The 26915-nt window shown below is 38.3% G+C and overlaps 1 protein-coding gene across 2 annotated transcripts in view; it reads left to right on the top strand.

Moving 5' to 3' along the window:
* Positions 1-26915, top strand: part of wwp2 (WW domain containing E3 ubiquitin protein ligase 2) — an 83543-nt gene that overhangs the window by 14662 nt on the left and 41966 nt on the right. For both annotated transcript variants that reach the window (XM_079809681.1, XM_079809682.1), the window contains exons 6-10: positions 5406-5484; positions 9333-9484; positions 9861-10056; positions 10136-10225; positions 10979-11153. In XM_079809681.1, coding sequence (XP_079665807.1) covers positions 5406-5484; positions 9333-9484; positions 9861-10056; positions 10136-10225; positions 10979-11153 — 692 coding nt within the window. The remainder of the gene's footprint in view (positions 1-5405; positions 5485-9332; positions 9485-9860; positions 10057-10135; positions 10226-10978; positions 11154-26915) is intronic.

A 26915-nucleotide genomic window follows, 5' to 3' on the forward strand; every position in this document is an offset into this window, starting at 1 on the left:
GAGAGCGACCCATTCTTTCACAAAAGTTTGTAGAAGTGTCTATATGCCATTACATTTGTCTAAAGTTGTCTTTAAAATAAGATTCAAACAAGACCACCAGATTTATTTTCAGAAGCGTTTTTTTTTTTCCAGGAGGGGTTGGTTGAGATTTCACCTTCCCATTGCTAAACCCTCAACCTGCCAATAATTTGTTTTATATATCTATTATTGCTTTTTGCCAAATGTTAAAACGATTCTAAAACACAACAATTAGTTAAACCGCAGAAATGTATAACCATTATTTTGAGCAGCAAATGTAATTGGGACATGAGTTACAGCAAATAAAATGCACGTGACAACCCCAACCTAAAATAATTACTGCTACTGCAGCTGCTGACAAGTTTCCCGCTGTGAGAAGAGAACTAACCCCGGTCTGCCCTATATTCTAATGCAGCGTTAACTAGTCTTACGTAGCTGGACCTTTGACTCTTGACAGAAGGTCTGAACCTTTTTACAGCATCTTTTCTAGATGAGAAAATGTAACCGAAAAAAAGAAATCCCCATCAGGGTGATATTACTCCGAAATATCCATATATTATGACTGGCTGACTGAACATTATCTCACTTATTACACAATAATAATCAAATAACATGTCAGCATAAAATATTGATTTGAGTAAACATTATTTATTTATCTGTACATTATCGTAAAGCTTCTGCAAAAAACCAAAACATTACAATTTGTGAAACAATTGGCCTAGCAACAAGACAAAACACTTAAAAATATTAAAGCAATATTAAAGTTGACATGGTCAACAAAATGGTCCCAAATTATTTTTGTTAATGTATGTTATAGGTCTTGTGATATTTATGCATCAATAACATATGATAGTTCTAAAAAATACTTAGACATTTAAAAACCTTTTTGAATATAATGAAGATGTGTACACTCACAAGGTTTAAGGAAAATTGTATTACTTACACCACAACAATAAATGTAAACCTTTCTTAAATGGTACAATAGTTTTTCAAAACCTCATTAAACCAACATGAACACAGAGTGCATTTCTACTTACACATATAGAAGGGGTGTAAAAATGCATTCTATAGCAAAATTCAATGCATCGATTCCAGAAATGAATAATCGATTATGATGACAATAATTTGTAACAGGTCGACTCAGATTACACTGGGATTCTTGCATCAGATGCAGAGACTAATGCACTTTAACTGACGACACTCTTCTCTCATGCGCTCTCCAGTTCAGAGCTTGAGGGAGCAGATGCCAGTGTTGTCCCGTCACGCAACGCTGTTTTATAGTTGTGTTTAAAATAACATTTGAATGAAATTTTATATCCTTAATATTTCTGTTATGTGGTAATCATTCTATAAAACCACTTTGCTGCACATTGTGCCTAAAAGCACTCTTCAGAATATTTTCAAGTCTTCACTTTTTACAATGCCGATTGTTTCAAAGCAGCTTCACAGTGTTAAACAGGAAAATAATGCAATAGAATTTGATTCGGCTGTACAGCCGCTCTGGAGAAAACGGTGATGTCATCAGCTCATTTCAATTATCATATAGTGACAATGGGGGCAGATCAGTAATTTAGTTGAAAATGTATTTGAATATTTAGTTGAAAATGAAGTGTCCCCAACTGAGCAAGCCAAGCCAAAGGCGGCAGTGGCAAGGAACCAAAATTCCATCTGGTGGCATAATGGAGAAAAATAAACCTTGGGAGAAACCAGGCTCAGTCGGGGTGCCAGTTCTCCTCTGGCCAATTAACAAACAGTGTATGATTATGATTCTGGCAACATTACAATCAGAAGTCCTATTAGATCGGAATATTTGAAAGATCGGAGTCATCACGCCGGAGACGGGTTTATTGAGGATGCCGTGTCGATGAGGCAATTATTAGATAGGAATATTCAAATATCACTTGCACATACACAGACATTCACATGCACCTCTTGTCAGCGCTGCCTCATGACTTCATCAGTAAAAAGCCAAAGGCATTTCTTAGTGGTGAGGTGGTAGTGTTGATATTTTTTGAATTAGGCGTTATTATAGGCATAGTAGTGCCTTATTTTTCAGTAATTTAACAGCCTGTCGTTATATTCCTTGCAAACACACAGTGGCCTCCACTATTATCGGTACCCTTGGTAAATATGAGCAAAACAGGCTGAAAATTCTTGGCTATTTATCCTCTTGGTTTTTCATTCAAAATATTTAGAAGAATTTAACCACAAGTATTTTTCTCATATATTAAATAAACATTGGCATGCCTGTGTTTACTCTGGGCAACCTGACTTTACTGTGTGCAAAAGTACAAATAATTCATGCAATTATTACGCGTCAAGCCATAGTCCTTATTGTGTGTCATGGCAATAAAGATTGTCCACTTCCATGCTGATTCTTAACATATCCAGTTGTGGAACTGATATATGAAAATAGGCATTTTCAACAATTTTGCTATTTTCTTCTAGCCTTTTGCTGATTTGTGTCATTTCTGCACATTGTTGCTGTATACTGGTCTTTTCTATTGTAATGGAAGTGTATAGGAATTTGGCCTGTCTCTCATATTTATACCCCAGTTAAAAAACAGGAAGTCGTGGCATACCACTAAAGTATTCGTAATCACTCAAGTAACCTCAATGTACAAAATGAATGGAAATTCGATCAGTTACATTTTTTTACTCCTAACAATTTCTAGGGGTGCTGGTAATTGTGGCACATGTTTTGGAGAAAAATAAGTATTTTTTTTCATTTATTTAACTTATTCTATAATTTTACTCCAGTTAAAGATTATGTGAACAAAAGAATAAGAGCATAAGACAATCACAAGTCAGATTGTGGATTGGAAGCGTTCAAATATTTCATCCAGCTCCTATCAGATAAATTAAGTTTTCTATGGCCTAACCTGACCCCTACATCTAAAATTACCATCACAGAAACGTGCAAAAACCTAGATTCAAATAAAAACATATTTTGACCGATTTATAAGTCTTTTTAACTAGTGAGGACCAGTTAAATGTCCTTACTAGTCATTTGTCATAAAATTTCACAATATAAGTGACATTTGGCTCTCACAAGTAAAGCCACACACACACACACACACACAAACACACACACACACACACAATCACTTAATAAAATGACAGTTTTGCTTAAATGTTCTTTTGAGTCTTTTCACAACCAGAACAGCAACTGGCTTTGTGATCTGATCTCAAATCCTTGTTTTAGCCACACACAGTATAAAGATCTGGAGTGTGTTCTTTCAGTGTGCAAGTTTCTATTTGACCTTCAGCAGTGGATAAAGGTTGGAGTGTGTGTAGGTCTGTTAGGGTCCTCTGTTCACTCTGAAGTCGCTCTTGTTGGTTTAAAGTTTTCCCTCATTTCCCCTGGTGTTTTTTTTCTGAAACACATGTAACTACATAAACAGGTCTTTGTGTACAGGCCTGGGGAAAGCCAGAATGACACATGCACGCACACGCACACATTCAGTAAACAGAAACTTGTGCTCAAACTTTCTAAGCTTGAAACATTCTTACAGTAACTTGTGATTTTGAACTGAAAGCTTTAATGTCGCCATTTGAGTTTTACATTTGTACATTTTTACAACTGCATGGCTTCATTAACAGACACTTTCATGTGAAATTAAAAACAGAAGAATAAAACGCAAAGACATTTAATTAAGAGCAAAAAAAGTAGTCATAATACAGAATTTATTTTAATTTCAGGTATTACACTATATTGCCAAAAGTATTGGGACACCCCTCCAAATCAAAAATTGAATTCAGGTGTTCCAATCACTTCCATGGAAAACATTACTACAAACATTTGTGAAAGAATGGGTCGCTCTCAGGAGCTCAGTGAATTCAAGTGTGATACCGTGATAGGTTGCCACCTGTGCAAGTCCATTTGTGAAATTTCCTCACTACTAAATATCAACTGTTAGTGGTATTATAACAAAGTGGAAGCAATTGGGAACAACAGTAACTCAGCCACAAAGTGGTAGGCCACGTATAATCTTGTATAATCCACGTATAAAAAGTTGTCAATAGCAATAGCTCCAAACTTCGTGTGGCCTTCAGATTAGCTCAAAGAGCTGTGCGTAGAGAGCTTCATGGAATGGGTTTTCATAATCATAATCTTGAGCATCATCAAGTGCAATGCAAAGCATTGGATGCAGTGGTGTAAAGCACGCCACCACTGGACTCTAGAGCAGTGGAGACGTGTTCTGACCTCACAAAAGCGCTTCTTGAAGAATGGTCAAAAGTTCCCATAAACACACTCCTAAACCTTATGTAAAGCCTTCCCAGAAAAGTTGAAGCTTTTATAGCTGCAAAGGGTGGAACAACTCCATATTAAACCCTACGGATTAAGAATGGGATGTCATTAAAGTTCATGTGCATGTAAAGGCAGGTGTCCCAAAACTTTTGGACGTCACTATTAAATGAATGGGTATTGGATAATGGGTCCACTGTAGAGGACACCAGGACTTAAACTCATGTTTATCAGGCATTTTGGGAGATACAACAAGTGAATAGGGAAAGAAATTACATATCAATATTCTTATGAAATATTAGATATTATGAAAATGTTGCCAACTGTTACTCCCATTATTAAACTTCTTTTTTTTAGTGTTGCTCCAAGAACACATTAATATGCAAATTAGAGATATATTGCATTGAATGAGAAAACCAGAGTATTTTACCCACATATTGCAAATAAGTAAATATGGCATATTAATTCATTCCATTTCTATCTTTCATGACAGTTGAGAATCATCTTTAAACAAAGTTTGTTTAAAAAAACAATTCCTGAAACCTGAAAATTGATTGTTGAATGAAAAAAAAAAAAAATCCCATTGTTTTTACCTATATGTGTCATTTCATGTCATTTTTTCAAGTCCCGGTGTCCACTTAAAGGATATTTGGGTCTTAGTTAAATATTTAATTTATCTTAAACAGCATAGAGGAGAATGACAGTCAACTACTTTGAATAGTAATTAAGCTTTTTGGGCATAAACATGTAAATTACATACAGTAAATTGACAGAATATTGATTAAAATATTTAATTTAAATAAATAAATGTTCATAATGATCTTATTCATCAGGTCTCACACACTTGAGCCTTTGCTTTCTCAGAACGGCTTGGGTTGAAAATTCTGTACACAGTAATCATCAGAATATCTCTTCTCCGGTCTCTGATTTTTAAATCTTCTTGAGGACAATCATTGTAGGTGCCGTTTAGTCAACTATATGATTACAGTACATTGAGAATATATGTAAACAGAAATGATTAAGTTGTAAATAATTTATTGAAAAAAGCAAAGTAGGAATGACAAACTTTTCTGCAAGATGTAAATCAGTTGTCCTATTGCACTGTTTTATGATGATTTTGTGTGTTTTTTCTGTGCAGAGGTAGTTCACTCGAGCAGGTCTAATCTGCACAGAGCTCATAGTGAGGACACCCCCAGTAACAGCAGCCCCCGTGGACGGTCAGAACAAATGTCTTTTTATTTTTCTATAGTTTGTCTGTCTAATTATTTTTTTTTATACTTCTGTTTCATGTCTTCTGCTGTTTTCTGCTAGTCAACACATCCTTGTGTTTTTATGCTTAACATCTTAAATTTTAAAATAATTAGGGCTGTTTAACGATTAATTGCATCCAAAAAGTACAGGAAGTGATCTGTCATGAGGAGGCAGCGAAACACAGAAAGTGCCTGAAGTACTAAGTTTTGGACATTGCACAGAGCATCACACACTAGGGCAGGGAAGAAGTAGAGGAAAATAAGGAAAAGATAAGGTTAAGTGCTCGCGGAAGAGGTGAGTTTTCAGCTGTCGTTTGAATGTCGTCAGTGATTCTGCAATTCGGATGGAGGTGGGAAGATCGTTCCACCAGCAGGGAACGGTGAATGTGAAAGTTCTGGAGAGGGATTTTCTGCCTCTCTGTGATGGTACCACATCCGTTGCTCCTTAGCTGAGCGAATGTTTCTGGTGGGGGTGTAGACTTGTAGGAGCGAGTCAAAGTATGCAGGAGCTGAGCTCGTGGTGGATCTGTAAGCGAGCGTAAGCGCCTTGAACTTGATGCGAGCAGCGAGTGGTAGCCAGTGCAGAGAGATGGAGAGTGGTGTGACATGGGCCCTTTTGGGTTCGTTGAAGATAAGACGTGCTGCTGCATTCTGGATCATTTGGAGCGTTTTGATCGCACATGATGGAAGTCCAGCCAGAAGCGCATTGCAGTAGTCAAGCCTAGAAATGACCAGGGCCTGGAAGAGAAGCTGGGTTGTATGTTCTGTTGGAAAAGGTCTGATCTTCCTGATGTTGTGGAGCGCAAACCTGCATGAGCGAGCTGTCTTTGAAATGTGGTCTTTGAAGGACAACTGGTCGTCAAAGATTACAAGGTTTGATGACAAGGTTTCTGACCGACCCTGAAGGGGTGATACGAGATGAACCTAGCTGGATGGTAAAGTCATGGTGTATTGTCGGATTGGCAGGGAAAACAAGCAGTTCAGTCTTTGCCAGGTTGAGCTGCAGGAGATGTTTTTTCATCCATGCCAAGATGTCCGCCAGACAGCTGGAGATTCTTGCAGCTATTGTGGGGTCGTCTGGTTGGAATAAAAGGTAGAGCTGAGTGTCATCAGCATAGCAGTGGTATGAGAAGCCATGTGCCTGTATGAATGGTCCCAATGATGTAGTGTAAATGGAGAAGAGGAGAGGTCCAAGCACTGAGCCCTGAGGAACCCCTGTGGTCAGCTGATGTGCCTTGGATACCTCCCCTCTCCAGGCAACCTTGAAAGACCTACCTGTGATATAGGACTCAAACCAGTAGATAGATTGATGAGGACAAGGACTGATGATTTGGAATCAACTTTTGCAATCCGCAGGGCTTCGTGACCGACAGTATTGTGGAGTGGCCCCTTTTGAAACCTGATTGGTTGATGTCCAGCTGATTATTCTGTGAGAGGAAAGATGAAACCTGATTGAAAACAACTCAAGTGTTTTTGCTATGAATGGTTGGAGAGAGACAGGTCTGTAGTTATCTATGAGTGAAGAGTTTAATGTGGGTTTCTTAAGTTATCCAAGGCTGCTTGAATATGGTAGGGAAGATGCCAGTGCTGAGAGATGTGTTGATGATGTGTGTGAGTGCTGGTAGGAGTGTAGGAGAGATGGTTTGAAGGAGATGTGAAGGGATCTAGAGGACAGGTGGTAGGATGCCTGGAGAGGACAAGTTTAGATACTTCTGCCTCAGTGAGTGTAGCGAATGTGGAGAGATGATGTTCGGCTGTGGATTTGGCTGATGTAAAATCCTGTGTGTGTGGGGGAAACTGCTGATGGTTGTTGTTTTTGTTTGTGGAGAAATGGGCAAAATCATCGGCAGATAAGGAGGTGGTGGGAGGAGGAGGAGGAGGACAGAGCAGAGAGTTGAATGTTCTGAAGAGTGTCCGTGAGTTTGAGGTGTTGTTGATTTTGTTGTGAAAGTATGAAGATTTAGCCGCATGGACTTCACCTGAAAAGGATGAGAGCAGAGACTGATACTTACTCAGGTCAGACGGGTCGATTGATTTAAGCCATTTCCTCTCTGCTGCCCTGAGTTTGGTCCGGTGTTCACGAAGAACATCAGATAACCAAGGGTTAGAGGGAATAGTACGTGCTGGCCTAGAAGACAGAGGACAGATACTATCTAGACAAGAAGTAGCAGTTATTCCTTACATTTACTTTAATTGGTCTTAAAAAGGTCTAAAAATTCCTTAAAAAACTTAAATTCATAAAACCTGCAGAAACCCTGATTTAGGCATTGATAGTGGTGACATAGAATCGCATAATTCCCAGTCCAAGAATCTGTTGTCAGATTGAGAACATGGTAATTACGACATTGTGCACACAATTATTTATCATTATTAAATTGTACTAGGAACATGTTTTGGGGTTGGAGGACAAAATTTGGGGTGTTTTTTATAGAAATTAGGGATGCTCATTTCGGTTAATTTTCCCGACCGACAACCACCGCTCATTATCCGAGTATTAACCGTTAACTGATAAGATTACAATATTCAATTGGCATTAAATAAAAAAATAATTGACAAGTGTCTGTGACCTGTTAAAAAGACAAAAAAAAAAATCACAGGTTTGTTTTACCATGCAAACAGCAGCATACAGAACAGCTCAACAACTCAAGAACCTGGATTCACACATTATCAAATTTTCACGCACCTGCAGCGTTTCTGACAACAGAGAAAAACTGAATAAAATTATATAAATAAAAAGCATAAAATAAATAGGCCTACACTAAATATTTTTCACTTAAATAATTAAATTAAGATTAAAAAAGAAAATACACTGAATCTGAAAAGTTTTTTTCGTAAAATAAAAATAGCAGGCCTACCTCAATCCACAACTTGTCTGGTTTTTATTTAAAAAAAAAAGTAACATGTCTACTTGATGTGGGGTTAGTCTGGAGCGCAGCCTGTTGACAGTTAGACCCGTGGCAGAAAACACCCTCTTAGATGGCATTGATGCCCCGGGAATACAGAGATAACGCCTCGCTAGAGTGGCCAGCTTCGGGAAGCGCCATTCATTTGCTTTCCACCAGTCAAGAGCTTGTACTACTGCTGTATTTTAATACTGCGTAGCATATTTTGCAAGTAACTTTTTCGCCCTTTCTGTCGAAATGGTCCCACACAGTAGGCCTGCTTCTTTTCCATTGCTTCATTTTGCGAAATATGACTGTGTAGGCATATGTGGTTGCACGTGTCGACATGCCCCAATGAGTTAACAAATATAGCATATTTTTCTTTAACCATGCAGCAAACAAAAAAACCCAAAAACTTAAAAATAAAAAAATTCCTTTTAAAGCGTTTAACTGATGGTACTTATCGGCCAAAATTCTTACTTTCGGTTAACGGTTAAACTGTCAATATGAGCATCCCTAATAGAAATGTAACATTTTGGTTGCAAATTCCAAATTGCGCTGCTGAATTTTACTACTAAAATGATGAAAATGTTAGTTTGATCAAACCAGGAGCTGAGTTTCCTTACCCACCACCAGTATGTTCCAAACAAGCATGACTGGAGCAAATGTGTTGCTTGGACATTTTAGTGATAAACATTATCTAGTCAGTTTTTAGACCTGATTTACTAAGATCCTAAATAAAGGATTGCTTGGGGACTTTTAGTGGGCATGCAGCTGATTTACTAAAAATACTTGCTCAAAGTACAAATAGCCTGGACACACCCATAATTAAAATGATTCACTTTGTGTGTGGGATTATAGAAGCATAACAAGAAATGCACATAACCAGCATACATGCACTCCTTCTTATATGTATCTTTAATATATTTTCAGAAGTTTAGGTCATTCATCTGGGGGTTCTTGTGGAGATTCTCCAGCTGACATCAGAGGAGCTGTTCTCACTAACGGTGAACTGAATGGAGAACCCGCAGAAACCACATGCCACCGCAACTCAAAGACGGCTATGAACAGCCTGAGCAATGCTGGTTAGATACACACACATTCAAATTTACAAACATACAAACTCGCTCAGGCTGCTGTGTGATAAGGGCTCATCTGAATCTAATGCTATAATCAATCTGTTAATTCACAAAAGTTGCTTTTATTTCGGCAGACAGTATTATTTAATATTCCGTGTTTCTTTATTGCTCTGATGTGTCAGTAGCTTTGAGAATTCCTGCCTACTCAAAGCTGAATACATTTACAAACCATGTTACAAATATGTAACAACAACTTTTTTGATTGACACTTAACATTTGTTACCATGATAAATATCACCCAACCCTACGTAGGCCCTGGTACACACTCTTTGAGGCTTCTGATTTGATAAGATGTTAATTCTAACTTTTGCTTGGTGCTAAGGTAAAGGTGACACTCCTACTAATGGGATAGAGGGAGGTCATCTGTCGCGTCCAGCTCTGTCTTCACCATCACTGAGCTCAGACCCCCCTGCTGCGACGGATGGTTCTGCCCTGCCGCCAGCCACAGACACCCCATCCGCCACTGACCAGACCAGTATAGCCACAGAGACACAAGCCACTGATGCATTGCCCACTGGGTACGTCAGAGAGCTGGGGTTGAATTTAAACATGAACACATGCCATATCAGTTTTCTCAATGATTTTCATCTCTTGCAGTTGGGAACAGCGAATTCTTCCCCATGGACGAGTCTATTATGTGGATCATAACACAAAGACCACCACATGGGAGAGGCCCCTCCCACCAGGGTGTGTATCTGATTTTCACATGCTTTTACATGCCAACAGATAGGAATATACTCATGCTCATTAAAATACTCCGATACCAACAACTGATACCAACGCAACATACAGTACAGTGCTTGTGACAAAGAAACATAGACGACAGAGCAAAAAGAGAACAGAATGTATATACACTATATTGCCAAAGGTATTGGGACACCCCTCCAAATCATTGAATTCAGGTGTTAGAATCACTTCCAAGTGGAAGCAATCGGGAATAACAGCAACTCAGCCACAAAAGTGTTAGGCCCTGTAAAATCACAGAGTGGGGTCAGTGCATGCTGAGGTGCACAGTGCGCCGAAGTACTGATGTGATGTAATTTCGAACAAAATCAGGCCGAAACAAAATTTGTTTGGAGTTTGTTTTGGGAGTTTGAAACGGCTTTCCAGAAAAGTTCACTCCGGCTATTAATCACCTTTGTACTATTGGTCTGTGGCAATTACGTAATAGGTGGTTGTGCGCTGAGGCTCCACCTTCTTTCACACTGAAATCTTTTCCAGTTAATTTCCTCTGTTCAGTCTGTCGAGACAATAAAGTTAAAGTTAGAAAGTTGCTTGATTTTAAGCCATCTATTTTATGAAGTGCTGTATAAATAAAGTTTGGCTTTAGCTGGAACGCTGTTTGCGTACATGCATATATTTACAATTCACTTTTGTGCATGGCCACTTATACACCTATCTAGGGCTGGTGTTAATCTATGATCCGTGTCTGTGTTGTAGTTGGGAGAAGCGTGTGGACCAGCGTGGAAGGTTTTACTATGTGGATCACAACACCAGAACCACAACATGGCAACGGCCCACAGCAGAGTCCGTACGCAACTATGAGCAGTGGCAGTCTCAGCGCAGTCAGCTGCAGGGAGCCATGCAGCAGTTTAACCAGAGATACCTCTATCAGGTAAACACAGCACCTAACCGGGTCATATTACATTGACCTCATGAGAAAAGGTTTTATTTATTTTTTATTTATTGACAACCCATTGCCTACTGTGTGCATGATCTAAACAGTAGTGGGTAGTTTTACCTTATAAACCTATGACCTAACCCTAATCTAGCCAATCTATATGGTGCAGTGAGAGGCTACAGTGAATAAGGATTTAAAGAACTACAATCATGGATGATGAAGAGGAAACTGATCAAATTATTATTTTGATCATAAAAAGTTTATTTAAAAAATGTCAAGTTTAATTCCTTGCACCTAGGGCTGGGCCGATATGGCCAAGGATCTCGTTAAAATCTTTTCATATCAGTTGATATTAGAGGTCAAACGATTCATCGTTTTTGCCGATTAATCGGCACCGATAGTTGATTGGTGGAACAATCGGTTATCGGCAAAAATCCACACCGATAGTTTTTCCGTGATGCGTCCGTTGCTGGAGCGGCTGAGACGGGTGCGCTGTCATTACACAGTACAAGAGCTCTGAGAAGGGCCTGCTGGCATTATAAAGCATGAGAGCGGCCTCTAGAGGTGAAAAAGAACCTCACTGACGCCTTGTGTTTACATTCACACGTGAGTCTGCTCGTTGCACGGAAAGCACACGCTGCACAGAGAGCGCTAACACACCAGATGCGCGTTTAAAACACGTCAGCGAAACGATATGAATACTGAACACTTCAGTACTTGTTGCCAAAACATTATAAAGTAATTAATTTCTTGACTAGATGCTGCATTAACAGGTAAAGAACAGCAGTGTGTATGTTTGAGAGGCTGAGAGGACGCTAACATTAGCAGTACCTCAAGCAGTTAAAACAAGGTGATAAAAAAAACACGCAAGTCCGACCCAAATGTTGCATATATTAAATTAGTGATGTGAGAAAGCAAACTGTATCGTCATGCTGCCGACAGAAACATAAAGCAGAAACGCATTTGTTTTTTATTAGATAATCTCCTTCTAAAAAAGCAGACTGGTTGGATTTGAATGAAATGGTAACACTGCAATAAGATTCCATTTGTAACATTAACTATGGTTAATAAATGCTGTGGAAGTATTGTTCATTGTTGGTATGTTAATTTCAACATTAAATTGAGTTTGAATTTTTATTTTATCTGGTAACCTTGGTTATGCACTATGAACTAACATGAATGATCAAGGTACAATATTGCTCATATTAAATGCTGTAAAAATGTATGCATAATGCTTATAGTTCATGTAAGCTAACACATCCTTGTTGCATAGGGACTTGCATAGTGTTACCTATGATATGTACATGCATGTTTCTAGGTTATAGATAAAGAAACAATTTTGACCTGTAATATTTTAATGTTTAAATTATTTTCTGAAGAATTTGTTCTGTTAGAACTTATTTTAATATTCATATTTATATGTTTTTAATTTAGCATATTTTCATGAATCAGTACTGTTTTTTTATTACTTGTTATAAAGTTCAGCACTTTTTTACTTATGTTTTTTTAATCCAGTATCCATTTTAAAAACTATCGGTCGATTAATCGGTTATCGGCAAGTGCAGTCCAACCTAGTTAACGGTATCGGTAAAATCCACTATCGGTCGACCTGGATAATTATCACGATAAATGTCAATTCAAATTTCTTTCAAAGGCAGATTTTTGCTCCTAAGTGAAAGTTGTAGAAACCAGACTGTTAATTGTGCTTTTTAGCTACTTTTTTATTGTCAGAATATGACAAACATTTTTGAATTCCTTACACTTTTCCAGTAATTTTTCCTTAACAAAATAAATTTTTTAATAGAAAAAATTAGAAATGCACATTTGACAGTGAGTTGACAGTAGTGGTAGCTTGAGTTAGGATGCAGATGTAAATTTGTATTAATTAACAAAAACATGGACATCTGTAAAAATTGTAACTTCATTTTTATATGGTAAATTTTAATATTCTGACTGTGAGTTTTTATTAAAACTAACCATTGGTCTTCCATAGTATCATACATTTAGATCAGGATAACCACAGTTAAAAACATGCATATAGCTCTTCACTGCCTTAAAATATAAAAATATATCTATATGGTAAAATAGATCTATATGGTTTCTATGGTATTTGTCTGAAAAACAGTAGGCCTAGCCTAAAAACATAGTAAAAATGCACAAATTCTATAGCTCAATCACCAAAAAATACAGTAATAATATTCCATTACTCCTTTTAATAAATGTCTACATTAATAATATAATTCAGTTCTATATGAACAGAATATCCCACATATCTGCCGCAGTAAATCCATGGTAAAATATAGCTGCAAGCAGCAATACCGGGGCCAAGCGCAAAGAAGAAGACAAGACATGCCAAAATGGCTGGCAGTGTCAGATCAACTGGAGCAATGAGCAATTAATCACGTTTTAAGATGATTTTAAGCAAAAGGCTGAAAATGCATTGTAGTCTGAGAGTGTCAGACCAACTGCAACAATTAACAATTATACAGTTTACGAAGATTAGGCAAAATGGCTGAAATATCATATATTGAGTCACTGATAATGTAAGTTAATGGTTTATCACTTTTGACCAATAGGTGGCACAGATACGAAATTGATGTGGTGTGGTCAGAATAAGGGAACAATGACACATGCAAAGTTTGATGCCAATATGTCAAAGCATTGCAGAGATACAGCCTCAAGAGTAATTTTGGCATAATGGCTCAACTTCGTCGCTGCGGTTTACAAAAACGGTTTCATCTATTGATGCAAAATCCCTAACTTTTTGTTGACACAGTCTGAAGATGATACGATTCGATTTTGGTGGAAATTGGACAAACGGTCTAGGATGAGTTTGAAAAAGTAGGTTTTGATCAAATAAGAACATTGAGGACAGGATGTTTGACCAAATATGGAAAAATTAGTATCTCTGTTCTCGGCATGAGCCAATGACTGTATTATGACCAATTTCATTAAACTAGGCTAATTTAATCAAAAGTTATTAGCATGTTTGTAAATTTTGTTATAACCTCTGACCACAAGGTGGCACTGCCCCAAAACGTTTTAAGTACCTTCAAAGCATGGTGCGGAAGACATGATTTTTGGACAAACAGTTCAAAAGTTATAAGCAAAAATAGCCATTTTTTGTATCTCCGGACCAGTAGGTGGCGCTGCACCGAAACGCTGCATGTTGCTTCAGGTCATGCTTGTGATGACATATACCAAGATTGGTTTGAATACGATAAAGCGTTGTGGAGATATAGGCTTATGAGTGTTTTGGCAACCGCTACGCAAAATTTGTGTGCGCGTTTATCGAAAACGATTTGACAAATCAACTTGATTTGCAAGATTTTTTGTCAGCATGGTCTGAAGATGATCTGGTTCAATTTTCGTGCAAATCGGACAAACCGTCTAGGACGAGTTCGCAAAAGTAGGTTTTTTGGAAAATTAAATATGGCGGGGAAATTATCATGACCGAAAATGACGTCATAGGATGCAATTGAATCGGCATGAGCCAATGAATGTATTATGACCAGTTTCATTATACTAAGCTAATTAAATCAAAAGTTATTAGCATTTTTGTCAAGTTTGTTATAACTTTTGACCACAAGGTGGCACTGCCCCAAAACTTTTTGAGTACCTTCAGGGCATGGAGTGGAAGTCACATACCGAGTTTAGTAACAATACACTAATGCATTTGTAAAATATAGCATTTTAGCACATAATTCAAAATGGCCGACAGCCAAAATGGCCGATATGGTAAAATTGAATATCAGACGACTCGGCATGCCGTCCTGAATCTAACGAGACCACTTTTATGATTTTTGGACAAACGGTTCAAAAGTTATAAGCAAAAACAGCCATTTTTCGTATCTCCGGACCAGTAGGTGGCGCTGCGCCGAGACACTGCATGTTGCCTCAAGTCACGCTTGTGATGACATGTACCAAGTTTGGTTTGAATACGATAAAGCGTTGCGGAGATATTGCCTTAAGAGTGCTTTTGCAACCGCTACGTAAAATTTGTTTGCGCGTTTATCGCAAATGATTTGACGAATCAACTTGATTTGCAAGATTTTTTGTCAGCATGGTCTGAAGATGATCTGGTTCAATTTTCGTGCAAATCGGATGAACCGTCTAGGACGAGTTCGCAAAAGTAGGTTTTTCGGTTAATTAAAAATGGCGGGAAAATTATTATGACGGAAAATGACGTCATAGGGTGCAATCGAATCGTCTTGAGCCAAGGAATCAGAGGAAAAAAGAATTTCGTTTCTAGCCCTTATGGTTCAAAAGTTATTAGCATAAACATGAGTCTAATTTTGGACTGATGGTGGCGCTAGAGGGATTGAGTTAGAGACTCAAAATTTGCTACGGTGACATTTCAGACTGTCCTCTATTAGTGTGCCAAATTTCATAACTTTTTACCATACGGTTCTATGGGCTGCCATAGACTTCGTGGCGGAAGAAGAAGAAGATGAAATATAGCTGCAAGCAGCAATACCGGGGCCAAGCGCAAAGAAGAAGACAAGACATGCCAAAATGGCTGGCAGTGTCAGATCAACTGGAGCAATGAGCAATTAATCACGTTTTAAGATGATTTTAAGCAAAAGGCTGAAAATGCATTGTAGTCTGAGAGTGTCAGACCAACTGCAACAATTAACAATTATACAGTTTAAGAAGATTAGGCAAAATGGCTGAAATATCATATATTGAGTCACTGATAATGTAAGTTAATGGTTTATCACTTTTGACCAATAGGTGGCACAGATACGAAATTGATGTGGTGTGGTCAGAATAAGGGAACAATGACACATGCAAAGTTTGATGCCAATATGTCAAAGCATTGCAGAGATTCAGCCTCAAGAGTAATTTTGGCATAATGGCTCAACTTCGTTGCTGCGGTTTACAAAAACGGTTTCATCTATTGATGCAAAATCCCTAACTTTTTTTTGACACAGTCTGAAGATGATACGATTCGATTTTGGTGGAAATTGGACAAACGGTCTAGGATGAGTTTGAAAAAGTAGGTTTTGATCAAATAAGAACATTGAGGACAGGATGTTTGACCAAATATGGAAAAATTAGTATCTCTGTTCTCGGCATGAGCCAATGACTGTATTATGACCAGTTTCATTAAACTAGGCTAATTTAATCAAAAGTTATTAGCATGTTTGTAAATTTTGTTATAACCTCTGACCACAAGGTGGCACTGCCCCAAAACGTTTTGAGTACCTTCAAAGCATGGTGCGGAAGACATGATTTTTGGACAAACAGTTCAAAAGTTATAAGCAAAAATAGCCATTTTTTGTATCTCCGGACCAGTAGGTGGCGCTGCGCCGAAACGCTGCATGTTGCTTCAGGTCATGCTTGTGATGACATATACCAAGATTGGTTTGAATACGATAAAGCGTTGTGGAGATATAGGCTTATGAGTGTTTTTGCAACCGCTACGCAAAATTTGTGTGCGCGTTTATCGAAAACGATTTGACAAATCAACTTGATTTGCAAGAGTTTTTGTCAGCATGGTCTGAAGATGATCTGGTTCAATTTTCGTGCAAATCGGACAAACCGTCTAGGACGAGTTCGTAAAAGTAGGTTTTTTGGAAAATTAAAAATGGCGGGGAAATTATCATGACCGAAAATGACATCATAGGTTGCAATTGAATCGGCATGAGCCAATGACTCTATTATGACCAGTTTCAATATACTAGGCTAATTTAATCAAAAGTTATTAGCATTTTTGTCAAGTTTGTTATATCTTTTGACCACAAGGTGGCACTGCCCTAAAACTTTTTGAGTACCTTCAGGGCATAGCAAGGAAGTCACATACCGAGTTTAGCAACAATATACTAATGCATTTGTAAAATATAGTATTTTTTGACAAAATTCAAAATGGCCGACAGCCAAAATGGCCGATATGGTAAAATTGAATATCAGACGACTCTGCATGCCGTCCTGAATGTAACGAGACCACTTTTATGATTTTTGGACAAACGGTTCAAAAGTTATAAGCAAAAACAGCCATTTTTTGTATCTCCGGACCAGTAGGTGGCGCTGCGCCGAAACACTGCATGTTGCCTCAAGTCATACTTGTGATGACAAGTACCAAGTTTGGTTTGAATACGATAAAGCGTTGCGGAGATATTGCCTTAAGAGTGCTTTTGCAACCGCTACGTAAAATTTGTTTGCGCGTTTATCGCAAATGATTTGACGAATCAACTTGATTTGCAAGATTTTTTGTCAGCATGGACTGAAGATGATCTGGTTAAATTTTCGTGCAAATCGGATGAACCGTCTAGGACGAGTTCGCAAAAGTAGGTTTTTGGGAAAATTAAAAATGGCGGGAAAATTTTTATGACGGAAAATGACGTCATAGGGTGCAATCGATTCGTCTTGAGCCAAGGGATCAGAGGAAAAAAGAATTTCGTTTCTAGCCCTTATGGTTCAAAAGTTATTAGCATAAACATGAGTCAAATTTTGGACTGATGGTGGCGCTAGAGGGATTGAGTTTGAGACTCCAAATTTGCTACGGTGACATTTCAGACTGTCCTCTATTAGTGTGCCAAATTTCACAACTTTTTATCATACGGTTCTATGGGCTGCCATAGACTTCGTGGCGGAAGAAGAAGAAGAAGAAGATGAATAATAATAATAAATATAGCTGCAAGCAGCAATACCGGGGCCAAGCGCAAAGAAGAAGACAAGACATGCCAAAATGGCTGGCAGTGTCAGATCAACTGGAGCAATGAGCAATTAATCACGTTTTAAGATGATTTTAGGCAAAAGGCTGAAAAATGCATTGTAGTCTGAGAGTGTCAGACCAACTGCAACAATTAACAATTATACAGTTTAAGAAGATTAGGCAAAATGGCTGAAATATCATATATAGAGTCACTAATAATATAAGTTGATGGTTTATCACTTTTGACCAATAGGTGGCGCAGTTACGAAATAAATATGGCGTGGTCAAAATAAGGGAACAATGACACATGCAAAGTTTGATACCAATATGTCAAAGCATTGCAGAGATACAGCCTCAAGAGTCATTTTGGCATCATGCCTCAAATTCGTCGCTGCGGTTTACAAAAACGGTTTCATCTATTGATGCAAAATCCCTAACTTTTTGTTGATACAGTCTGAAGATGATACGATTTGATTTTGGTGGAAATCGGACAAACGGTCTAGGATGAGTTTGAAAAAGTAGATTTTGATCAAATAAGAACAATGAGGACAGGATGTTTGACCAAATATGGCAAAATTAGTATCTATGTCCTCGGCATGAGCCAATACATGTATTATGACCAGTTTCATCAAACTAGGCTAATTTAATCAAAAGTTATTAGCATTTTTGTAAATTTTGTTATAACCTTTGACCACAAGGTGGCACTACCCCAAAACTTTTTGAGTACCTTCAAAGCATGGTGCGGAAGACACATACCAAGTTTCGTAACGATAGACTAATGCCTTTGTAAAATATAGCATTTTTTGACAAAATTCAAAATGGCCGACAGCCAAAATGGCCGATATGGTAAAATTGAATATCAGACGACTCGGCATGCCGTCCTGAATCTAACGAAACACCTTTTATGATTTTTGGACAAACGGTTCAAAAGTCATAAGCAAAAATAGCCATTTTTTGTATCTCCGGACCAGTAGGTGGTGCTGTGCCGAAATGCTGCATGTTGCCTCAAGTCATGCTTGTGATGACATGTACCAAGATTGGTTTGAATACGATAAAGCGTTGCGGAGATATAGCCTTATGAGTGTTTTTGCAACCGCTACGCAAAATTTGTGTGCGCGTTTATCAAAAACGATTTGACAAATCAACTTGATTTGCAAGATTTTTTGTCAGCATGGTCTGAAGATGATCTGGTTCAATTTTCGTGCAAATCGGACAAACCGTCTAGGACGAGTTCGTAAAAGTAGGTTTTTTGGAAAATTAAAAATGGCGGGGAAATTATCATGACCGAAAATGACTTCATAGGGTGCAATTAAATCGGCATGAGCCAATGAATGTATTACGACCAGTTTCATTTAACTAAGCTAATTTAATCAAAAGTTATTAGCATTTTTGTAAATTTTGTTATAACCTTTGACCACAAGGTGGCACTGCCCCAAAACTTTTTGAGTACCTTCAAAGCATGGTGCAGAAGACACATACCAAGTTTCGTAACGATAGAATAATGAGTTTGTAAAATATAGTATTTTAGCACATAATTCAAAATGGCCGACAGCCAAAATGGCCGATTTGGTAAAATTGAATATCAGACGACTCGGCATGCCTTCCTGAATCTAACGAGGCCACTTTTATGATTTTTGGACAAACAGTTCAAAAGTTATAAGCAAAAATAGCCATTTTTCATATCTCCGGACCAGTAGGTGGCGCTGCGCCGAAACACTGCATGTTGCCTCATGTCATGCTTGTGATGACATGTACCAAGTTTGGTTTGAACACGATAAAGCGGTGCGGAGATATTGCCTTAAGTGTGTTTTTGCAACTGCTACGTAAAATTTGTTTGCACGTTTATCGAAAAGGATTTGACGAATCAACTTGATTTGCAAGATTTTTTGTCAGCATGGTCTGAAGATGATCTGGGTCAATTTTCGTGCAAATCGGTTGAACCGTCTAGGACGAGTTCGTAAAAGTAGGTTTTTCGGTTAATTAAAAATGGCGGGAAAATTTTTATGACGGAAAATGACGTCATAGGGTGCAATCGAATTGTCTTGAGCCAAGGAATCATAGGAAAAAAGAATTTTGTTTCTAGCCCTTATGGTTCAAAAGTTATTAGCATAAACATGAGTGCAATTTTGGACTGATGGTGGCGCTAGAGGGATTGAGTTAGAGACTCCAAACTTGCTATGGAGACACTTGAGACCGTCTTCTATAAGTGTGCCGAATTTCATAACTTTTTACCATACGGTTCTATGGGCTGCCATAGACTTCGTGGCGGAAGAAGAAGAAGAAGATGAATAATAATAATAAGAACGGGAACGGTTTCAATAGGTGCCTTCGCACCTTCGGTGCTTGGCCCCTAAATATAGCTGCAAGCAGCAATACCGGGGCCAAGCGCAAAGAAGAAGACAAGACATGCCAAAATGGCTGGCAGTGTCAGATCAACTGGAGCAATGAGCAATTAATCACGTTTTAAGATGATTTTAAGCAAAAGGCTGAAAATGCATTGTAGTCTGAGAGTGTCAGACCAACTGCAACAATTAACAATTATACAGTTTAAGAAGATTAGGCAAAATGGCTGAAATATCATATATTGAGTCACTGATAATGTAAGTTAATGGTTTATCACTTTTGACCAATAGGTGGCACAGATACGAAATTGATGTGGTGTGGTCAGAATAAGGGAACAATGACACATGCAAAGTTTGATGCCAATATGTCAAAGCATTGCAGAGATACAGCCTCAAGAGTAATTTTGGCATAATGGCTCAACTTCGTCGCTGCGGTTTACAAAAACGGTTTCATCTATTGATGCAAAATCCCTAACTTTTTGTTGACACAGTCTGAAGATGATACGATTCGATTTTGGTGGAAATTGGACAAACGGTCTAGGATGAGTTTGAAAAAGTAGGTTTTGATCAAATAAGAACATTGAGGACAGGATGTTTGACCAAATATGGAAAAATTAGTATCTCTGTTCTCGGCATGAGCCAATGACTGTATTATGACCAGTTTCATTAAACTAGGCTAATTTAATCAAAAGTTATTAGCATGTTTGTAAATTTTGTTATAACCTCTGACCACAAGGTGGCACTGCCCCAAAACGTTTTGAGTACCTTCAAAGCATGGTGCGGAAGACATGATTTTTGGACAAACAGTTCAAAAGTTATAAGCAAAAATAGCCATTTTTTGTATCTCCGGACCAGTAGGTGGCGCTGCCCCGAAACGCTGCATGTTGCTTCAGGTCATGCTTGTGATGACATATACCAAGATTGGTTTGAATACGATAAAGCGTTGTGGAGATAGAGGCTTATGAGTGTTTTTGCAACCGCTACGCAAAATTTGTGTGCGCGTTTATCGAAAACGATTTGACAAATCAACTTGATTTGCAAGATTTTTTGTCAGCATGGTCTGAAGATGATCTGGTTCAATTTTCGTGCAAATCGGACAAACCGTCTAGGACGAGTTCGTAAAAGTAGGTTTTTTGGAAAATTAAAAATGGCGGGGAAATTATCATGACCGAAAATGACATCATAGGTTGCAATTGAATCGGCATGAGCCAATGACTCTATTATGACCAGTTTCAATATACTAGGCTAATTTAATCAAAAGTTATTAGCATTTTTGTCAAGTTTGTTATATCTTTTGACCACAAGGTGGCACTGCCCTAAAACTTTTTGAGTACCTTCAGGGCATAGCAAGGAAGTCACATACCGAGTTTAGTAACAATATACTAATGCATTTGTAAAATATAGCATTTTTTGACAAAATTCAAAATGGCCGACAGCCAAAATGGCCGATATGGTAAAATTGAATATCAGACGACTCGGCATGCCGTCCTGAATGTAACGAGACCACATTTATGATTTTTGGACAAACAGTTCAGAAGTTATAAGCAAAAATTGCAATTTTTCGTATCTCCGGACCAGTAGGTGGCGCTGCGCCGAAACGCTGTATGTTGCCTCAAGTCATGCTTGTGATGACATGTACCAAGTTTGGTTTGAATACGATAAAGCGTTGCGGAGATATTGCCTTAAGAGTGTTTTTGCAACCGCTACGTAAAATTTGTTTGCGCGTTTATCGCAAATGATTTGACGAATCAACTTGATTTGCAAGATTTTTTGTCAGCATGGTCTGAAGATGATCTGGTTCAATTTTCGTGCAAATCGGATGAACCGTCTAGGACGAGTTCGTAAAAGTAGGTTTTTCGGAAAATTCAAAATGGCGGGAAAATTTTTATGACGGAAAATGACGTCATAGGTTGCAATGGAATTGTCTTGAGCCAAGGAATCAGAGGAAAAAAGAATTTTGTTTCTAGCCCTTATGGTTCAAAAGTTATTAGCATAAACATGAGTCAAATTTTGGACTGATGGTGGCGCTAGAGGGATTGAGTTTGAGACTCCAAATTTGCTACGGTGACATTTCAGACTGTCCTCTATTAGTGTGCCAAATTTCACAACTTTTTACCATACGGTTCTATGGGCTGCCATAGACTTCGTGGCGGAAGAAGAAGAAGAAGATGAAATATAGCTGCAAGCAGCAATACCGGGGCCAAGCGCAAAGAAGAAGACAAGACATGCCAAAATGGCTGGCAGTGTCAGATCAACTGGAGCAATGAGCAATTAATCACATTTTAAGATGATTTTAGGCAAAAGGCTGAAAAACGCATTGTAGTCTGAGAGTGTCAGACCAACTGCAACAATTAACAATTATACAGTTTAAGAAGATTAGGCAAAATGGCTGAAATATCATATATTGAGTCACTGATAATGTAAGTTAATGGTTTATCACTTTTGACCAATAGGTGGCACAGATACGAAATTGATGTGGTGTGGTCAGAATAAGGGAACAATGACACATGCAAAGTTTGATGCCAATATGTCAAAGCATTGCAGAGATACAGCCTCAAGAGTAATTTTGGCATAATGGCTCAACTTCGTCGCTGCGGTTTACAAAAACGGTTTCATCTATTGATGCAAAATCCCTAACTTTTTGTTGACACAGTCTGAAGATGATACGATTCGATTTTGGTGGAAATTGGACAAACGGTCTAGGATGAGTTTGAAAAAGTAGGTTTTGATCAAATAAGAACATTGAGGACAGGATGTTTGACCAAATATGGAAAAATTAGTATCTCTGTTCTCGGCATGAGCCAATGACTGTATTATGACCAGTTTCATTAAACTAGGCTAATTTAATCAAAAGTTATTAGCATGTTTGTAAATTTTGTTATAACCTCTGACCACAAGGTGGCACTGCCCCAAAACGTTTTGAGTACCTTCAAAGCATGGTGCGGAAGACATGATTTTTGGACAAACAGTTCAAAAGTTATAAGCAAAAATAGCCATTTTTTGTATCTCCGGACCAGTAGGTGGCGCTGCGCCGAAACGCAGCATGTTGCTTCAGGTCATGCTTGTGATGACATATACCAAGATTGGTTTGAATACGATAAAGCGTTGTGGAGATATAGGCTTATGAGTGTTTTTGCAACCGCTACGCAAAATTTGTGTGCGCGTTTATCGAAAACGATTTGACAAATCAACTTGATTTGCAAGATTTTTTGTCAGCATGGTCTGAAGATGATCTGGTTCAATTTTCGTGCAAATCGGACAAACCGTCTAGGACGAGTTCGTAAAAGTAGGTTTTTTGGAAAATTAAAAATGGCGGGGAAATTATCATGACCGAAAATGACATCATAGGTTGCAATTGAATCGGCATGAGCCAATGACTCTATTATGACCAGTTTCAATATACTAGGCTAATTTAATTAAAAGTTATTAGCATTTTTGTCAAGTTTGTTATATCTTTTGACCACAAGGTGGCACTGCCCTAAAACTTTTTGAGTACCTTCAGGGCATAGCAAGGAAGTCACATACCGAGTTTAGTAACAATATACTAATGCATTTGTAAAATATCGCATTTTTTGACAAAATTCAAAATGGCCGACAGCCAAAATGGCCGATATGGTAAAATTGAATATCAGACGACTCGGCATGCCGTCCTGAATGTAACGAGACCACTTTTATGATTTTTGGACAAACAGTTCAGAAGTTATAAGCAAAAATAGCAATTTTTCGTATCTCCGGACCAGTAGGTGGCGCTGCGCCGAAACGCTGTATGTTGCCTCAAGTCATGATTGTGATGACATGTACCAAGTTTGGTTTAAATACGATAAAGCGTTGCGGAGATATTGCCTTAAGAGTGTTTTTGCAACCGCTACGTAAAATTTGTTTGCGCGTTTATCGCAAATGATTTGACGAATCAACTTGATTTGCAAGATTTTTTGTCAGCATGGTCTGAAGATGATCTGGATCAATTTTCGTGCAAATCGGATGAACCGTCTAGGACGAGTTCGTAAAAGTAGGTTTTTCGGAAAATTAAAAATGGCGGGAAAATTTTTATGACGGAAAATGACGTCATAGGGTGCAATCGAATCGCCTTGAGCCAAGGAATCAGAGGAAAAAAGAATTTTGTTTCTAGCCCTTATGGTTCAAAAGTTATTAGCATAAACATGAGTCAAAATTTGGACTGATGGTGGCGCTAGAGGGATTGAGTTTGAGACTCCAAATTTGCTACGGTGACATTTCAGACTGTCCTCTATTAGTGTGCCAAATTTCACAACTTTTTACCATACGGTTCTATGGGCTGCCATAGACTTCGTGGCGGAAGAAGAAGAAGAAGATGAATAATAATAATAAGAACGGGAACGGTTTCAATAGGTGCCTTCGCACCTTCGGTGCTTGGCCCCTAAATATAGCTGCAAGCAGCAATACCGGGGCCAAGCGCAAAGAAGAAGACAAGACATGCCAAAATGGCTGGCAGTGTCAGATCAACTGCAGCAATGAGAAATTAATCACGTTTTAAGATGATTTTAGGCAAAAGGCTGAAAATGCATTGTAGTCTGAGAGTGTCAGACCAACTGCAGCAATGAACAATTATACAGTTTAAGAAGATTAGGCAAAATGGCTGAAATATCATATATTGAGTCACTGATAATATAAGTTAATGGTTTATCACTTTTGACCAATAGGTGGCACAGTTACGAAATGTATGTGGTGTGGTCAGAATAAGAGAACAATGACACATGCAAAGTTTGATGCCAATATGTCAAAGCATTGCAGAGATACAGCCTCAAGAGTCATTTTGGCATCATGGCTCAACTTCGTCACTGCGGTTTACAAAAACGGTTTCATCTATTGATGCAAAATTCCTAACTTTTTGTTGACACAGTCTGAAGATGATACGATTCGATTTTGGTGGAAATTGGACAAACGGTCTAGGATGAGTTTGAAAAAGTAGGTTTTGATCAAATAAGAACATTGAGGACATGATGTTTGACCAAATATGGCAAAATTAGTATCTATGTTCTCGGCATGAGCCAATGACTGTATTATGACCAGTTTCATTAAACTAGGCTAATTTAATCAAAAGTTATTAGCATGTTTGTAAATTTTGTTATAACCTCTGACCACAAGGTGGCACTGCCCCAAAACTTTTTGAGTACCTTCAAAGCATGGTGCGGAAGACATGAATTTTGGACAAACAGTTCATAAGTTATAAGCAAAAATAGCCATTTTTTGTATCTCCGGACCAGTAGGTGGCGCTGCGCCGAAACGCTGCATGTTGCCTCAGGTCATGCTTGTGATGACATGTACAAAGATTGGTTTGAATACGATAAAGCGTTGTGGAGATATAGGCTTATGAGTGTTTTTGCAACCGCTACGCAAAATTTGTGTGCGCGTTTTTCAAAAACGATTTGACAAATCAACTTGATTTGCAAGATTTTTTGTCAGCATGGTCTGAAGATGATATGGTTCAATTTCTGTGCAAATCGGACAAACCGTCTAGGACGAGTTCGCAAAAGTAGGTTTTTTGGAAAATTAAAAATGGCGGGGAAATTATCATGACCGAAAATGACATCATAGGTTGCAATTGAATCGGCATGAGCCAATGACTCTATTATGACCAGTTTCAATATACTAGGCTAATTTAATCAAAAGTTATTAGCATTTTTGTCAAGTCTGTTATATCTTTTGACCACAAGGTGGCACTGCCCTAAAACTTTTTTAGTACCTTCAGGGCATAGCATGGAAGTCACATACCGAGTTTAGTAACAATATACTAATGCATTTGTAAAATATAGCATTTTTTGACAAAATTCAAAATGGCCGACAGCCAAAATGGCCGATATGGTAAAATTGAATATCAGACGACTCGTCATGCCGTCCTGAATGTAACGAGACCACTTTTATGATTTTTGGACAAACGGTTCAGAAGTTATAAGCAAAAATAGCAATTTTTCGTATCTCCGGACCAGTAGGTGGCGCTGTGCCGAAACGCTGTATGTTGCCTCAAGTCATGCTTGTGATGACATGTACCAAGTTTGGTTTGAATACGATAAAGCGTTGTGGAGATATTGCCTTAAGTGTGTTTTTGCAACCGCTACGTAAAATTTGTTTGCGCGTTTATCGCAAATGATTTGACGAATCAACTTGATTTGCAAGATTTTTTGTCAGCATGGTCTGAAGATGATCTGGTTCAATTTTCGTGCAAATCGGATGAACCGTCTAGGACGAGTTCGTAAAAGTAGGTTTTTCGGAAAATTCAAAATGGCGGGAAAATTTTTATGACGGAAAATGTTGTCATAGGGTGCAATCGAATCGTGTTGAGCCAAGGAATCAGAGGAAAAAAGAATTTTGTTTCTAGCCCTTATGGTTCAAAAGTTATTAGCATAAACATGAGTCAAATTTTGGACTGATGGTGGCGCTAGAGGGATTGAGTTTGAGACTCCAAATTTGCTACGGTGACATTTCAGACTGTCCTCTATTAGTGTGCCAAATTTCACAACTTTTTACCATACGGTTCTATGGGCTGCCATAGACTTCGTGGCGGAAGAAGAAGAAGAAGATGAAATATAGCTGCAAGCAGCAATACCGGGGCCAAGCGCAAAGAAGAAGACAAAACATGCCAAAATGGCTGGCAGTGTCAGATCAACTGGAGCAATGAGCAATTAATCACGTTTTAAGATGATTTTAAGCAAAAGGCTGAAAACGCATTGTAGTCTGAGAGTGTCAGACCAACTGCAACAATTAACAATTATACAGTTT

The sequence above is a fragment of the Gobio gobio genome (genome assembly GCF_949357685.1).
Source record: "Gobio gobio genome assembly, chromosome: 25".
Lineage (NCBI taxonomy): Eukaryota > Metazoa > Chordata > Actinopteri > Cypriniformes > Gobionidae > Gobio > Gobio gobio.